The 18,640-nt window shown below is 34.1% G+C and overlaps 1 protein-coding gene across 1 annotated transcript in view; it reads left to right on the top strand.

Moving 5' to 3' along the window:
• The window catches only part of LOC111764212 (zinc finger protein 850-like), a 49,194-nt gene that overhangs the window by 16,356 nt on the left and 14,198 nt on the right, over window positions 1-18,640 (top strand). The window contains 3 exon segments of the mRNA XM_071209238.1: window positions 2,977-4,692; window positions 5,489-5,526; window positions 6,169-6,183. Of these exon segments, the coding sequence (XP_071065339.1) occupies window positions 3,057-4,692; window positions 5,489-5,526; window positions 6,169-6,183 (1,689 nt within the window). The 5' untranslated portion in view covers window positions 2,977-3,056.

Genomic DNA, 18,640 nt, shown 5'->3' with positions numbered 1-18,640 from the left:
AGGACCAAGTGAATAATCTTTTCTGCAGCAGCCATTCACATTGTGGTTTTAGAACCCTGTAGTGATCCTTGCTTGGATCCAGTATTATATTGGTGATTTTCAAAATGGTGATTTTCAGATTCCTTCCTTCTTTCTAGTACCCTACTGAAACTTGGTAGATGCTTAGTATACTTTTAAATGATCTCTTCTCATTAAATGTTGGACAGCCCCTTACAGGCTTTCAATTTTCATTTCCTATTTTCCATCTTTCTATCTTTTGTTCTACTTTTAAGATTTTCTTCATTCATATTCTAACCCTTCTAATGATTTGTTTTTATTCCCACTTGATATTTTAACTTTCCAAGAATACTTTTTGTCTCTTTATTATTCCATTTTTATTATCCTATTCTTGTGTTATATGTGAAATTATTTCTTATATCCCTCTGAGGATATCAATTGTTGCTTCTGAAGTTTCCCTTTTTCCCCTGTGTACATAGTCTTTCTTCTCAGTTCCTTTGTTGAATCTCTTTTATGTTACAGGTTCTCCAAAATATCTGATGATCGTTAACTATCTATTTGTAGTTTAGAATAGACACTAAAAAGCTCATTTAACTTTTTATATGTCGACTGGTAGACTTTCAGAGGTACCTAGTACTTCCATTTATTAATATTTTCTGGGTTTCTGCAGCATGATTGACTTTCTACTGAGTATTCCTTACTTTTGACTTAGGGCTCTTCTTTCATTGGTTGAAGTTAGTCATCCTTTATCTTCGTGCTTTCTAACTTCAAAACCCAAAAGTTTTGTTGCTGTTTCCTTTTTGATTCTTTTTGACTCTGTGGGCTTATTCCTTTTTAAAACTCCCTTTTCATTCCTTCAAGTGAGGTTTTAGAAGGGGCTAGGACAATTTTGTGTGATCCATCTGCCCTCTTTCAGAGAAAGTATTGTATTAGAAGTTTATTTTATTTTTATATTTTAATTATTTTATTTTATTTATCTTTTTGAGGTACTGGGACCTGGAGATTGAATCTGGGATCTTGTATGTGAGAAGCAGGTCACTCAATCACTGAGCCACATTGGCCCCCCTGATTTGGGTTTTTCATTTGTTTTGTTTTTGGCTTTTTCTAGGAGGCACTGGGAACTGAACCTGGGACCTCCCATGTGGGAATCAGGTGCTCAGTTGCTTTAGCCACATCCACCCCCCAGAAGTTTATTTTTAAGGATAATAAATTTTAAAACTCATTTATTGTATTAGCCATTTCATTGTAGTTTGATGTTTTTGCATGTGCCAAGATTCAAGTTGCCTTCATGAAGCTTGATTCTATTATATATAGGTGGACACTAAACAGACATTAAAATAAATATGAAATTTGCAATTGTAGGAGACAGATTTTTAAAAACAACCATTACCAGAACAAAACACAAAGGAAGAAAAAAAAAGAATGGTCTAAGAAATATTCTAATTAAGACTGAACTTTCATGAAAGATCTTTATTAGGATATCCCCTTTAGCAGAGACCTAAAAGATGGCCAGAAACTTACAAGACCAAGAATTGGGGTGGTTGGGAGTCAGGGAAACAGTGGAATAACTTTAAGCAGGTGAAATCTAAGGGATTGCTGGGCAGAGGGGGCAGTTTTTGCATTTGAAACCTAAGACAGCCAGGATAGGTAGTTAATTGTTAGGGAAGAAGGGTAGTTGAAGGAGGCAGGCTGGAACCAGATTACTGAGGGATTTTGAAGGGCAAGTTAAGGAATGTGGGTTTTATCTTAAGGGCAGTGAGAAACTATTGATGCATTTGGATTAGGGCAGTGCCAGGCTAAATATCACTATGGCTGCTAAGGGTGCAAAACTGGAAATGCAGGTAGCTAGATAAAATGCTGCTTTACTGCTAAAGTGATAGACTGTCAGGCTTGGACTAGCCATTGATAGTATAGACGGAAAGAACAATTTCAAGAGATATTTTGTGCCTTGTCCAAACAAGTTTGCTGTGGTGAATATTGTGGAAAGAGACTGGTTTTTGAATGAGGCTAGAGATATTTGCTCAGGGTGTTAAATGTTGTCTTCAAGTAAATTCCCTTTCATAGTTTCTACTTATTTGGGAAACAAGTCTCCCAAAATAATAGTTACCAAACACTGTGTGTTTTATGCATGTACATAAATACATCACATGTGATTTCAAAATCATTTAAAAAAATTATCAGCTGGAGTTCAAAATACACTTCTATTTGCATTCTTCTCATAATCTCCCAATAGTAATACATTACCTCCTGTTTTCTTCTCTTGCCTTCTGATTTTTAAAACTGGCTTCTCAGTTAAACTCTGCTCTAGTCCTTGCTCAATCCTTTTTATTTTTCTCTCAGAGCCAGCCTTAGAATTCCCAGGCAAATATGTATTTCTCAAATGGCATAAACAAACCACATTATAGTCACAGAAGAATCTTCCCTCTCTATTTTTTCCAAACTCATTATCACTTAATCTTTCATCAGGATACTGCTATATCTGGAGTGCCTTTCTCTCTTATCTCCTTCAAATTATGTATAAACTATATTTATTACTTACCCTTTGTCCTTCCTCTATCCCAGATATTTTCTCCTGTGTGTAGTTTTTAAATGCTCCCAGCAACCCAAAGAAATGTGTATGGAAAATATCCTCATTTATAAATGTATATGACACTAGATTCATCCTTTAGCAAAGTTGGGATGGGGCCAGAACATCTGTATATTTATCAAGCTTCCCAAGTCTGCAGGTGATTTTTATCTAAAGCCTTATTTAGGAATAAATGTAATAATCTGTTTCCTAAATACCACCTCTACCTTCCACTATAACTTCTCAGTCTCTCTACTTGTGTTACCAAATTGCTGAATCATGTTTGGAAACTGTGTAAGCCATTCACTTTTTATGAAAATTCATTTTAGTTAAGTCTTCCAGATCTATTATAAAAATTTCATTTTTCCCAGAACATGAAAAAAGTGAATGTTTGCTTTTATATTTTCTTTCAGACTGTGAATCAAGGTGTGAGACCAAGAAATTATTTCTGAAAAAGGAGATATATGGAATAGAATCATCCTGATGTGAGATAATGGAAACACTTACAAAACACAACATTGAATGTTCAAGTTTCAGAGGTGATTGGGAATGTAAAAACCAGTTTGAGAGAAAACAGGGATCTCAGGAAGGACATTACAGTCAAATGATATTTACTCCTGAAGACATGCCCAGTTTCAGTCAGGAGCCACCTTTAATTCTACATCAAAGATTTACAAATGAAGAGCAACTCTGTGAATGTAAGAAGTGTGAGAAATCCCTTATAGATGACTTGCAACTCCCTGCACATCAAAGAATTCATATGGGCAAGAAATTCTCTGAATATAAGGAATATGAAAATGCCCTTTGTAGGAACTTTTACCTTACCCAGCATCAGAGAATTCATACTGATGAGAAACCCCTTGAATGTAAGGAATGTGGAAAGGATTTTAGTTTTGTATCAGTCCTTATTAGACATCAGCGAATTCATACTGGTGAGAAACCTTATGAGTGTAAAGAATGTGGCAAGGCCTTTGGTAGTGGTGCAAACCTTGCTTACCATCAGAGAATTCATACTGGTGAGAAACCTTATGAATGTAAGGAATGTGGGAAGGCCTTTGGTAGTGGCTCAAACCTTACTCACCATCAGAGAATTCATACTGGTGAAAAACCATATGAATGTAAGGAATGTGGAAAAGCCTTTAGTTTTGGCTCAGGTCTTATTCGACATCAGATAATTCACAGCGGTGAAAAGCCTTATGAGTGTAAGGAGTGTGGGAAGTCCTTTAGTTTTGAATCAGCTCTTACTCGGCATCACAGAATTCACACAGGTGAGAAGCCTTATGAATGTAAGGATTGCGGGAAGACCTTTGGCAGTGGTTCAAACCTTACTCAACATCGGAGGATTCATACTGGTGAGAAACCCTATGAATGTAAAGCATGTGGAATGGCCTTTACTAGTGGATCAGCCCTTACTAGGCATCAGAGAATTCATACTGGTGAGAAACCATATGTATGTAATGAATGTGGAAAGGCTTTTAGTTTTGGATCAGCACTTACTAGACATCAAAGAATTCACACGGGTGAGAAACCTTATGTATGTAAGGAATGTGGGAAGGCTTTTAATAGTGGTTCGGACCTCACTCAGCATCAGAGAATTCACACTGGGGAGAAACCCTATGAATGTAAAGAATGTGAGAAAGCCTTTAGAAGTGGTTCAAAACTTATTCAACATCAGAGAATGCATACTGGTGAGAAACCTTATGAATGTATGAAATGTGGGAAGGCCTTTGGTAGTGGCTCAGACCTTACTCAACATCAGAGAATTCATACTGGTGAGAAACCATATGAATGTAAGGAATGTGGGAAGACCTTTGGTAGTGGCTCAAAACTTATTCAACACCAGCTAATTCATACTGGTGAAAAACCCTATGAATGTAAGGAATGTGGGAAGGCCTTTAGTACTGGCTCAGCACTTAATCGGCACCAGAGAATACACACTGGTGAGAAGCCCTATGAATGTAAGGAATGTGGGAAGGCCTTTAGTAGTGGCTCGAACCTTACACAACATCAGAGAATTCATACTGGTGAGAAACCCTATGAATGTAAGGAATGTGGTAAGTCTTTTGGAAGGGGTTCAGATTTTAGGCAACATAAGAAAAGTCATACTGATGAGAAGCTATAAATTAGAAGTTCTATGAATTGGAATTCTGTGATTAAGGAGCAACTTTCAATATACAACATAAATTCACACTTGTGAGAGTGGCTACAAATGTAATTAAGGTATAAAAGCTGTACTTAATGCTTCACAAAGCAGGTAACCTGAGAGAATTAATTATACAGGGAATAAAAAACAATAAATATTTGAAGACCTTTATCACCATTAATTCCTTCGTTAATTTCAGAAAATTCGTATTTGTGAATGTTAAAAATAAATTTTAAAAACTCTTATTGTATTATACCTTTATTTCTAAGCATTAAAAAATTCATTTTGGTGTTAACACCACAACTTCTATTTTTTAAGGCTCTTAAATTTTTGTGAATTATGCAGCATTACTAATTCATCTCAAAATTATTTTAAGTTATTTATTGAAAGTCTAAAGTTACCCTTTTTACCCCTCCTTATATTCTCATCCTACTACCTTTTGTTCAATAACTCTATTTTTTTGTACTGTTTTTTATTGCTTGTTTGATGATATATTTTTATTTATTTAAAGCTTGGTTGTCAGGTCAGACTTTGTATATAAAATCTGCACTTCTTTGGTTCTATCTGTTTCACCCTGTTGAAATTGTTGTTACTTTTAAAATATCCTTTAATATCTGATAGATCTGTGCCTTTTGTATTGGAAGTTATTTTATTATTTTTATTTTATAAAGTTTATACTGTTCACTTTGGAAAATAATTCCCAGTCCCATAAAAATGTAGCCAAAAACAAAAAATTGATATGGTTATTTGTAATCTCAACAATAATAGATAATCACTTTTAGACTTTTGTAGCAAACATTTTAAGACTATGTCTGCTCTTGTTTTTTAAAGAAAGTGTGGTTTCTGCTCTACTGTAACTAGTCTTTAATAATTTTTGTCTGTAAATATTTTGTTACTATTTTATTGGCTTTATAGTGTTCACCAGTCTTTCCAAACCCTATTTTGTTAATTACTGAAAATTTTGCTGGCATAAACAATTACTTTGATGGCCCCTTTTGAATGTGAATTTTTCTTTCATTTCAGAAATAATGCATGAAAATCATCTGCTTGTAAAATATTTATACAATACAGATTAAACTGTGTTCTCCTTCGATCACTATCCCTGACCTCAGTTTCTCAACGTTAACCAACTCATTTATCCTTCCAGATCCTTTTCTATGTATATATATAAGTAAATGTGGAAATCCATAATAACTGAATTTTTACTTATTTGTCGCTATAATATAGTAAAGTTAGCATAATTACAGAGGCTTATGTGGTTCTATAATTTTGTCTATCACATAAATACTTGGTAAATATTAGTCATCATCATCATTATTATCTGAATCTTCATTCTTATTATTTATGGAAAGTTTTAGCCATGATCTACACCTTACTCAACATCAAAGACTTTGTACTGAGGTTAAATAGGAATTCAATCAACATCTTTTCCTTGTTGAACAAGGGATAATTCATCCTAAAGAAAAAACATGATATTGTATAGTGTGAAAAGGCAAATGCTGCATAATAATAATCATAGTAGGGTGGATGTGCAAATCTAAAAAAGGGGTAGCCCCTCCCAAGATGTGATTATTAATTTAATACCCTTTTGTATAACTCTTTGGTTAAAAATAAAATCAAAACTAAAATTACTATTTCTTTTGAAATAAATGTTGGTATATAATTAACAAAGCCCAGGAAGACCTGCCTAATATACACAAAATTTATAATTCTAACTCCATTCCTATATTATGAGAAATTTAAATAAATTAAGCATAAAACCAAAGAAACTGTAAAAAGTAAAAAGAATAATAGCAAAACTCAAGGATAATGAAAGGTAAAAAGTAAAGGAAGATAATTTAAATAGAGAACAAAAAATATATTAGATCAATCACCAAAACCTGTTTCTTTGAAGGAAATAATATTATACCAATTCTGTCAAAGGGAAAAAAAAGATAATGAACATGAGTAAGAACATTAGGATTGGATATTTTATTGATTATATAATACTATTTAATAATTATTTTGTAAATTAAATGCATTTAGTTGGCTTTAACCTTTCAGTCTGTATATTTATAACTTCTCTCAGTTTTATTTTAAACCATTTTATTACTCTCAAATTATTTGAAGGAAACATTCAATTTGTTTCATAAAGTCTGCTCTTGGATTTTTTTATGCTTTAAACTTTTTTGTTTGCTTTAATCTCATTTATAAATTCATAATTTCCTTTTATTTTTTGGTATTTTTTTCTTATTTTCTTGAATGGAAAATAGATACTTATTTCCAATCTCTTTTAAATCAAGAATGTTCTAGGCTATGGAATTTCTTCTGTATTTTGCTTTAGCTGTGCCCCATAGGTTTTCGTTAACTTATAGGTAATTCTGATTTGATTCACTAGTTACCTAGTTTTCCTAAGTTTTCAAACACTTATAATATTTAACATATATAGTTATAATCTGTGTGTGACGTATAAGAATATTAAAGAAGTTAAAATTATATTTTTGTGGTAAACTTAAAAGTTAAGTGTTTATATATGTTTTCAAGACATGATGTAAAATAATGTATTCTGTAATACACAAAGTTTTATATAAGTGTATTTTATTCAACTTGATTACATTATATATTCTGTGGTTATTTTGTTTGTTTTATTCTGAAGAATATGTATGAAATGCCCAACAGCATTTTACAGTCTCTGGTTAGTATAGAAATTTTTACATGATGTTGAATTCTGCTTTTTCTAATAATATTCATATTGAAAATCTGCTTTGGCTGGTATAGCTTTGCTGAGTTGTTTGAGTTTTATGTCAGCTTGCTTTAGTTGGATTCCTATATACAAGAATACAGTAGGTGGTTTGGGTTTTTTTTGTTTTTTGTTTTAACCCAAACAATTGACAGTCTCTGTGCTTTAACTGGAAAATTTCACAAATACACATTTTAAAAATACATTTTATTTATTTTTATGTGTGCTATCTGTGATTAATACTATGGGCAGTCTTACACAACCCCCATTAAATCACCTTGTGTTTTTCTTTATTGCAAAACATGGAAGGATAACTGAATTTCCCAAACCCTGTTGCAGCTCTGTCCTTTGTAGTACTCCTTCTCACGGTCCTTTAATATTCCTCTTTATCTCTCTATACCCTGAAGATTGAAATCTTCAAAGACTCAGTCTTTGAATGATTTAGGGATCTCATCCAAATGAGTTTTTCTCCCCTGAATTCCACACTCATTATATCCTGCAGCTTTCCCTATATCTCCACTTGAACTCATTTTTATTGAGGTGTAATATATAAATGGTAAAGGCATAAACTATACATGTAAAACATACACCTGGGTAACTACCACCCAGACTAGTATACATTTCCACCACTCAAGAATGCTCCATTGTGTCTCTTCCCTGTTAATATCTCCCTGCCCAGAAGTAAACCACTCTCATGATTTAGGTCTGATGACCATAGATGAGCTCATGACCATAGATGTTCTTGCACTTCATATAAATGGAATCATATACTGTACTCTCTTTTGTACTCTTCTATGCCCTTTTCATACTTGGTATTGCATACCCATTCTAATGTGGGTATGAAATAACACTTCAGAGTTATATTTTTATATCCCTAATAATTAATGTTGAATAACTTTCCATGTGCTTACTAGCTATTTTGGTAATCTTTTGTGTAGAGTGCCTGTTAAAGACTTCCTGCCATTTTTTGTAAGGCTGTGTATCTCTTTCTTACTGATTTGTGTGATTCTTGTAGTATCAGAAAGAAGTAAGTGCTAAAAAACAAACAACAAAACCCAACAAAACACAGTGGGATGGGTATGTTGAAGGAACACAGGAATTTACTGAAAGAACCCCCAGTGGCCAAAGCTGGACTAATTTGAGCAACAAAATAAAGTATTGGATTATAACTTAAAAGCACAAAATAAGTATACATAAATTCATACTATTAATGTTAATAAATGATTAAATAAATAAATAAATGGCAGAGAGATATATTTCCAATGCAGAAGAATGCCAAGTAGTTTATGCAGATATTCTTTTCTCAAGGAAGTGGAACATACCTCCCCACTCTTCAAATGTGGGCTGCATATAGTGTCTTTCAAAGACTACAAGGTGGAAAGGAGGGGCAGGGAGTAACTTTACAGTGGAAAGATGACATACTCTTCCCTGGCCAGGTGGTCAAGGTCAACATCAATAATTATAAATCATTTTGATACTCTGTATCTTCGATATCATGTGATGAAAATGGCACTTTACCTCTTTGGTTTTCTGCTACAAAACCCCAATCTAGTAATGAGAAAAATATAAGACAAGTCCTAATTGAGGAAAATTCTGTAAAATACCTGCCCAATGGTCAAAGTTATAAAAAATAAGGAAAGACTGAAAAATTGTCACAGCCAAGAGACTCCTAAGAAGATGTGTTGACTAAATATAATTTGGTGCCCTGGATGGGATCCTGGAACAAAAAAAAAAGGAAGAAAAAAGTGAAAAGTAAAGATATTTGAATAAAGTATGGATTTTAGCTAATGTACTGAAATTGGACCATTGCTTCTAACAAATGTACCATACTAGTGTAAAATGTTAATAATAGGGTAAACTGGGTGAGTGGTATATGTGAACTGTCTGTACTATCTTCACAATTTTTGTACACCTAACATTTCTAAAATAAAATGTATTTAGAGAAAGAGAGAAAATGTAATTGATTACTACTCTAAGTAGCAGTTCTTGTGTAGCCAGGCAGTCAGATTTACCATGATGTGTGTAATGATGAATCAGTGTATTACATGCAGTTATTTACCTCTATGATATTAGATCCATCACTTATAACAAGAGCACACAGAACCCAGACTATGTGCTTCCTAAAATACTACATTAAATTCATATTCTAGACTCAGAAGCATTCTGAGCCTATTTAATATTTTACTTTCTAATTGCACAACTATTTTTGTTCAGTTTACTGAACTCTGGAGTTAATAACAGAGGATATCTAAAGTGATGCTGATCATTTTGTATGAGGTACTGTTCAAGTTTCTTTGAAGAATCCAAATCTGCAGAAAAAATAATAGAATGATAGGATTTTACATTTATAGAAAAAATTGCAAATTTTACTATATGAAAGTAAAAATTTCAAAATGATTATAAAAAAAGAAAGATAAAAAGATATCTTAGGGGAAATTATTGATAAGACATATGAAAAAGCACTGATTATAATATATAAACCCTTATAGGGAAGTGGATGTGGCTCCAGCTATTGGGTTCCCACCTACCACATGGGAGGTCCCTGATTTGGTTCTTGGTGCCCCCTAAAGAAGACAGTGAGCTGGCACGACAGGCAGGTGCAACAAGCTGACAACAGACACAAGAAGAAAAACATAATGAGATACAACAAAGTAGGGAATGGAGGTGGCTCAAGCGATTAGGCACCTCCTTCCTACATCAGATGTCCTAGGTTTGGTTTCTGGGGCCTCCTAAAGAAACAAGGAAGATGAACAGACAGCAAGTGCAAACAATGAGGGAGTGGGAAGCAACAAATCTTTAAAAAAAATTAAAGAATCCTTATAAGCAGTAAATATGATCAAAAACTTAATGGAGAAATAGAAGGTATAGTTCACAGAAAAATAGCTTTTTAAACGTTTGAATGAATGGTAAATTTCACTTATAACAGAAATGAAAATGGAACTATAATAAATATTTTCCCATCTCATTGGCAGAAGTGAAATTTTTGAGAATACTTTTATTAAGGGTATGCATACTTCTAGCACAGAATCTCCCTTTCCCCCAACACTCACAGTGTTACTACCATAGTATAATGTGAAATCCTCAAGACTAAAATCTTCAGTCTCTTTGCCCTGTTGACATCAGTCTTCACAATCTCCAGTAGTTCCAGGCCATCACTCAACCAAGGGCCCTAATTTAAATAATAAGGTTTGTGCATCCATTTTATTTTCCCATCTACCCAAACACAATTCCTTTGTTCCTCATATCTTGCATTCTGAAATTCATGGCAAGCTATCAGCAAAAATCTCATTTATTTGTAACTTCCTTTCTGAAGTTCCCTTCTAATATTCAACTTATAGGTCCAAGTGCCTACTTGCTATCTCATATTTCCTTGAAAATCTCCTCCTCAGTATCCCCTTATTTATATATGGCAACTCCCATGTATGTGCTTGGGCCAAGGAAACTCGGAGACCTCCTTGACATTCAATCTATCACCCAGTTCTTTCTGCCCTACCTTCATAATATAGTCAGAGTCTCACTGCCTTTATAATGCCTAAACTATTTAGGTAAAAGCCGCAGTACTCAGAGTTAGATTAGCATCACCATGGTAGTGGTCCAGTGCATGAATTCTGTGTTTTTGTGTGTATGATGCTGGTGTCTCAGATATTTTCCAGGTTTATACTATCCATTCAATTGTGTGTTTTAAAAAAATAATCCAATCCTTAATTTTCTTGACCTTTAATTTTCTTGAACATATTAACCATACTTGTTTAAATCCCTAAGTCAAATATTACTATAACATATACATCATTTATAGATTTTGGTAATTTTTCCAATTTGTTAACACATCTCATAGTTTTCATTGCTTGTTGCTTGAAAGCTCTGGATGATGTTATCTTCCTACAAAGAAGGTTAAGTTTTCTTATGAAAAACAGTGCTGATAGGTCATCAGTGATGCTGTCAAGACTTGTTAGAGTTAGTCTATTCCATTTTGCTCTTCTTCCTAGGGTATGGCCCTTATTCTCAGTTGAATGCCCTAGGAGTATTCTTCACACAGTGCTTGAATTCTAACCTTTTCATGACATGATTGCTGAAATATCTGCTCTGTCCAGCTACTTTTCTATTGGAATTTTTGGAATGTCTCTTGAGCCTCCACAACATGGGAGTTAGGCAGTGATTTGAGGGCAGTTCGTATGCAGATAACTGGGCTATTTCTCTGCCATTCTCTCCTCTCCAAGATTTTGTTTCCTTCCTTACTTTGTCAGCCCGAACTTCAAATTCTGTCTCTATGACTTAGTGAAATGGCCAGTTTTCCTTCAACTTCATTCCCCTGTGTGGAAATTTGGAATTGGCCTCATGGAAAAAGCCAGGCTGAATATGGAATCAATGTATGTCTCCTTCTCTTGAAAATTGCATCTTCTCCAATCCTCCTTGTGTTGGTTGCTGTCCAGTGCCTTTAAGCACTTTCATATATATTGCTTAGCTTTTATAACTTTTTCCATGGTAGGTAGACTCTTTCACAGCCAGAACTGGAAGTCCATGCCCTTTGCAATCTTGACTGGTTACTCTCTTCTGTTATTATACAGCTTTTCATCTGTGACATCCCTTTTATAGTAATTTTGGAGCTTTCCACTACTTTCTTGTGTTCACTCTTCATTTTTCTGGATCTCTTCTGTATATCTTCATTGGTTTCTTCTCCCATCTTGGTGGAACATGGCTCCCAGTAACATTATTAGACAGAGTACATAGCAGGTAATTTGGGGAGATCTAAGATATTTCTTAGAAATATTTTCTTTTAATGATAGCATTATTGAGATGTAATTCATATAGCATGAAATTAATCCTTTTAAATTGTTTCAGTGGTTTGTAGTAAATTCACAATTGTGTCATCACCATTATCTAATTTTCAAACATTTTCATTACACTAAAAGAAACCACTTCCCTATTAGTCATCACTCCCCATTCAAACCTTCCCAGAGCCCCTGGCAACCACTGATCTACTTTCTATTACTTTGAATTTGCTTATTAGACATTTCATATAAATGGATCATATTGTGTGTGCTTTTTTATTAGGCTTCTTTCATTTAGCATGCTTTCAGGGTTCATCTATGATGTAGTAGGTGTCAGTACTTCATTCTTTTTTATTGCCTAATAATGTCCCATTATATGAATATGCCACATTTGTTTCTACTTTTAGGTTATTTTGAATAGTGTTGCTGTGAACATTAATTTACAGGTTTTTGTGTGGTCATATGTTTTGAATTTTCTTGGGTAGAAATATCTTTCACAGCCCCCACATTTGAATGAATTTTGGCTGACTTCTAGACCAAAATTCATCCCACTCAGAATATTAATGAATTCTCTATCTTCTTTATTTAAATGGTATTATTGAGAAGTCATTGCTTTTGTAAATCTTTTTTTTAATTAAAACTTTATTTCAAATTCAAAAAATAAAATAACAGACAAAAGGATGCTCAACAAGGTATGGAAGCATTACTCCTGAAAAGTTCTGTCCAAGCATTTTTATCTCATCTAATTCCAACAACTAACTCAATTATTCTCCCAGTGTTCAGAAAGATACACAGATGACCACAGAGTAGTAAAATGATATAGTCAGGGTCTCCATATCAATGAAAAAATGAAGAAGAGAAAAAAATACTTAAATTATATCTCACAAACCAAACCCCATATTCTTTTTTTGACCATTAGCATTAATATAGTACCTTCTTTGCTTTTGCTACTAGAACATAACAGTATTGTTAACTATAATCTATAAAGTACATCACCACATTCTTAGTAGAACATTCCTGTATTTATGTTAATTACAATCCTCATCTACAGATAAAAATTATTATTTTATATTCCCTATATTATCCTCCAGCTATCCTCCAACTAACATTAACCTCCCTAGACTATACATTTCAGCCATAATCACATCCGTAAATCAACAATATTTGTTACACACATAATATGTTACCATCAAGTCCATCCATTACCACATATTTACAATTTACCTTGTTAAATATTCTACAAACATCCAGCATCATCTCCCCCTTCTCAACCTGCATTCAATCTTCCATCCACCTATACTTCATAGTCCAACTCCATAAACCTACTCATTGTATTTAATTCATATCAGTGAGAACATACAATATTCACCCTTTTGAGTCTGGCTTATTTCACTCCACATAATGTCCTCAAGGATCCTCCATATTGTCAGGTGCTTCCCCAATTTATTTTTTCTTATTGCTGGATAGTATTCTATCATGTGAATATACCACATTTTGTTTATCCATTAATGAGTTGATGGACATCTAGTTATTTCCATCTTTTAGCAATTGGGCATAATGCTGCTTTGAGTATTAGTGTGCAAATATCTTCACATCCTTGCTTTCAGTTCCAAATATATTCCTACTAGCTGAATGGCTGATCATATAGCAATTCTACATTTAGTTTCCTCTGGAATCACTAAATTGTCTTCCACAGAGGCTTCCCACTAAAAGTTGGAGTTTTCCTATATCTCCACATCCTCTCTAGCATTTGTATTTTCCTTGTTTTTAAAATAATGGCCATTCTGCATGGTGTGAGATGATATCTCTTTGTGGTTTTGATCTGCATTTCCCTAACAGCTAGTGATGTTGAACATCTTTTCATGTGTCTTTTGGCTATTTGTATTTCCACTTTATAAAAAATGTCTATTCAAGTCTTTTGCCCATTTTAAAATTGGGTTGCTTATTGTTTTGTTAAGTTGTGTGATCTGTGTGATCTATTTATATAACATTGTCAGATTTGTGATTAACTATTGAGTTGGCTGCCTTTTCACCTTAAAAAAAACTGTTTGAAATACAACAGTGTTTAATTTTGAGGTAATCCCATTTATCTATTTTTTCTTTTTTCCTTTTTTTTTTTTTTTTTTTTGTGCTTGTGCTTTGGGTGTAAGATCCAAGAAACCACCAGCAACCACAAGGTCTTGAATATGTTCCCCTACATTTTTTTCAGGACTTTTATGGTTCTAATTTTGATATTTAGGTTCTTGATCCATTTTGAATTACTTTTCATATAAGGTATGAGGTGTAGGCATCCTCTTTCTTTCTTTTCTTTTCATTCACATATATCTAACTTTCCAAGCACCATTTGTTGAATTGGCTTTTCTGGGTCAGGTGAGTGGGTTTGACAGCCTTGTCAAAAATCACTTGACCATAGATGTAAGGGTCTATTTATGAATTCTCAATCCAATTCTTTTGGTCATTCTATCTTTATGCCAGTGCCATGCTGTTTTTACCATTGTAGCTAAATAATATGCTTTCACTCATATTAAAGTGTGAATTCTCCAACTTTGTTCTTCTTTTTAAAGGTATTTTTGGTTACTTAAGGGCCCATACTCTTCCAGGTAAATTTGATAATTGGCTTTTCTAATTCTACAAAGAAGGCTTTTGGAATCTTTATTGAGATTTCATTAAATCTGTAGATCAGTTTGGGTAGAATCGACATCTTAGGAATATTTAGCATCCAATCCATGAACATGGACTGTCCTTCCATTTATTTAGGTCTTCTTTGGTTCCTTTTAGCAATGTTTTATAGTTTTCTGAATAAACATCCTTTATGTCCTTCGTTACATTTATTCTTAAATATTTTATTCTTTTAGTCGCTATTGTAAATGGAATTTTTTCTGACTTGCACCTCAGATTGCTTGTTAGTAGTGTATAGAAACCCTATTGATATTTGTATGTTAATCTTTTATCTCTCCACTTAGCTGAAATACTCTATTCTGATAGTTGCAAGGTAGATTTTTGGGGATTTTCTAAGTATAGGATCATATAATAAAAGTTTTACTTCTTCCTTTCCTATTTGGGTGCATTTTATATCTTTTTCTTGCTAATTGCTGTAGCTAGAACTTCTAGCACCATATTGAATAACAGTTGAGAGAGTGGGTATCCTTGTCTTGTTCCTGATCTCAGTGAGAAAGCTTTCAGGTTTTCACCATTGAGTACAATGTTAGCTATAGGTTTTTCATATATGCACTTTATCATATTGAGAAAGTTTCTTTCTATTCTTTTCTTTTGGAGTGTTTTTATCAAGAAAGAGGTTGTATTTTGTCAGATGCTTTTTCTGCATTTATTGAGATGATTGTGTGATTTTTCTTCTTCAATTTATTAATGTGATTTATTACACTAATTGATAGTCTTTTGTTGTACCATCCTTGCTTAGCTGATATAAAGCCCACTTGATCATGATGTATAATTTTTTAAAATGTGTTTTTGGATTTGTTTAGCAAGTATTTTGTTGAGGATTTTTGCATCTATATTCATCAAAGCAATTGATCCAAAATTTTCTTTCTTCATATTATCTTTACCTGGTTTTGGTATTAGGGTGATGTGGGCTTCATTGAATGAGTTTGGTAGTGTTCCTTCCTGTTCAATTTTTTTGGAAGAGTTTGAGCAAGATTAGTATTAGTTCATATTTGCTTGGTGGAATTCACCTGTAAAAGCCTTCTGGTCCTGCACTTTTCATTTTGGGAAGGCTTTTAATGATTGTTTCAATTTCTTTGTTTGTGACTGGTTTGTTGAGATCTTCTCTTTCTTTTAGGGTCAGTATGATTTCCTTATGTTTCCAGAAATTTGTTCATTGCCTCAAATTGTCTAGTTTGTTGGCATCCAGTTGTTCATAGTATCCTCTTATGATCTCTTTTATATCTGCTGGGTTAGTGGTAATGTCCCCCTTCTCATTTCTGGTTTTATTTATTTACATCTTCTCTCTGTTTTTCTTAATCTAGGTAAGGGCTTGTCATTTTTTAATCTTTAATTTCTGCTTTTTTAAAAAAGATTTTTTATTTTTATTTATTTCTCTCCCTTTCCCTGCCCCTTCCCCCAGTTGTCTGCTCTCTATGTCCATTTGCTCTATGTTCTTCTGTGTCCACTTGCATTCTTATCAGCAGCACCAGGATTTTGTGTCTCTTTTTGTTGCATCATCTTGCTGTGTCAGCTCTCTGTGTGTGCAGTTCCACACCTGGGCAGGCTGCACTTTTTTCATGTGGGGCGGCTCTCTTTACAGGGCACACTCTTTGTGTGGGGGGCTCCCCTATATGGGGGACACCCCTATGTGGTACGGCACTCCTTGTGTGCATAAGCACTGTGCTTGGGCCAGCTTATCACATGGTCAGGAGGCCCTGGGTTTGAATCTTAGACCTCCCATGTGGTAGGCGAATGCTCTATCCCTTGAGCCAAATCCACTTCCCTAATTTCTGCTTTAATATTTATTATTTCCTTTTGCTTGCTTTTGGATTGGTTTGCTGTTCTTTTTCTAGTTCCTCCAGGTATGCAGTTAGGTCTTTAGTTTAGCTCTTTCTTCTTTTTTAATATAAGTGCTGAGTGCTATAAATTTCCCTCTCTGCACTGCCTTTGCTATATCCCATAAGTTTTGATATGTTGTATTGTTTTGATTTTTTTAAGTAATTACTGATTACTCTTGCAATTTCTTTTTTGACTTACTGATTATTTGAGTGTATTTTTAATCTGCATGTATTTGTGAATGTTCCCTTTTACTGCCTGTTATTAATTTCCAACTTTATTTCATTATGATCATAGAAAGTGTTTGTATAATTACAATATTTTAAAATGTAATGAGATCTGACTTATGTCCAAGCATGTGGTCTATCCTGGAGAAAGATCCCCAAGCATTGAGAAGAATATATAATTGACTGACTTGGGGTGTAATGCTCTATACATGTCATTAGGTTTAGTTCATTTATCATGTTATTCAAGCTATTAGATTCCTTATTTATCCTTTGTCCGGTGTTCAATCTAATGCTGAGAGTGGAGTGTTGAAGTCTCCAACTATCATTGTAGAGATGTCTATTTTTCCCTCCTGTTTTTCCAGCGTGTGTCTTGTGTATTTTGGGGCAACTATGTTATGTGCATAAATATTTATTGTTATTTTGTCTTGGTGAATTGTTCCTTCTATTAATAAATAGTAACCTCTTTCATTTCCTATAACAGTTTTGCATTTAAAATGTATTTTGACCAATATTAGCATTGCTACTCCCACTCTTTTTTTCACTGTTATTTGCATGGAGTACCTTTTTCCAACTTTTCACTTTCAGCCTGATTGTTTCCTTGCATCTAAGGTGAGTCTCTTGTAGAAAATAAATGGCTTATTTTTTTATCCATTTTTTTATCAGCCCATGTGTCTTAATTGGGGAGTCCAATTCATTAACTTTCAGTGTTACTACTGTAAAGGGATTATTTGCTTTGCCCATTTCATCCCTTGGCTTTCTGTTGCCACATCCTACTGTTGTTGTCTTTTAGCCCTTTCAGTTTCCCTTTCTTATGTTTTTCCTTTCTATAGTTTTCTCTGGGGCTCTTGTCCTTGTCTTTTCCCTTAAGACTGTAACATACCCTTTAATATCTCTTGTAGATCTGGTCTTTTGGTAACATACTCTCTCAGTTGTTTTGTTTTTTTTCTACAAAGTTTTTAAATTCACCTTCTTTTTTTTTTTTAAGATTTATTTACCACCACCCCCCCATCACTTATGCTTGCTCTCTGCTCTCTGTGTCCATTTACTGCATGTTCTTCTGTGTCTGCTTGTCTTCTCATTTTCTCTTTTGGAGACACCAGGAACTGATCCTGGGACCTTCTGATGTGAGAGAGAGGCACTCAATTGCTTGAGCCACCTTAGTTCCCTAGTTTGTTGTGTCTCTCACTGTCTCTCCTCTGTGCATCATCTTGTTGCACCTGCTCTCTGTGCTGTGTGTGCCAGCTCTCTGCACTGTATGGGCCAGGTTGCTTTCACCAGGAGGCCTGAGAACCAAACCTGGGACCCTCCATATGGTAAATGGGAGCCCAATTGCTTGAGCCACATTTGCTTCCCACCTTCATTTCCGAAGGATAATTTTGCTGTATACAGAATTCTTGGCTGACAGTGTTTCTCTTTCAGCACCTTAAATATATTGTACCACTGCTTTCTCACTTCCATGGTTTCTAATGAGAGATAGGCACTTAGCTTTATTGCAGTTCCATTGTAAAGAATGCATTGCTTTTTGTCTTGCTGCTCTCAAAATCCTCTCTTTATCTTTGGCCTTTGACATTCTGTATAGTAGATGTCTCAAAGTAGGTCTATTCAAATTTATTCTACTTAGTGTTTGTTGTCCTTTTTGAATACTTATATTCATATCTTTCATAAGGTTTGGAAAATTTTCAATTATTTCCTCAAATATTCTTTCTGCCCCTTTTTCAGTCT

This window comes from Dasypus novemcinctus, chromosome 18 (assembly GCF_030445035.2).
Source record: "Dasypus novemcinctus isolate mDasNov1 chromosome 18, mDasNov1.1.hap2, whole genome shotgun sequence".
NCBI lineage: Eukaryota > Metazoa > Chordata > Mammalia > Cingulata > Dasypodidae > Dasypus > Dasypus novemcinctus.
Note: the sequence above shows the minus strand (reverse complement) of the source record. Positions and strands in the feature narration are given on the sequence as shown.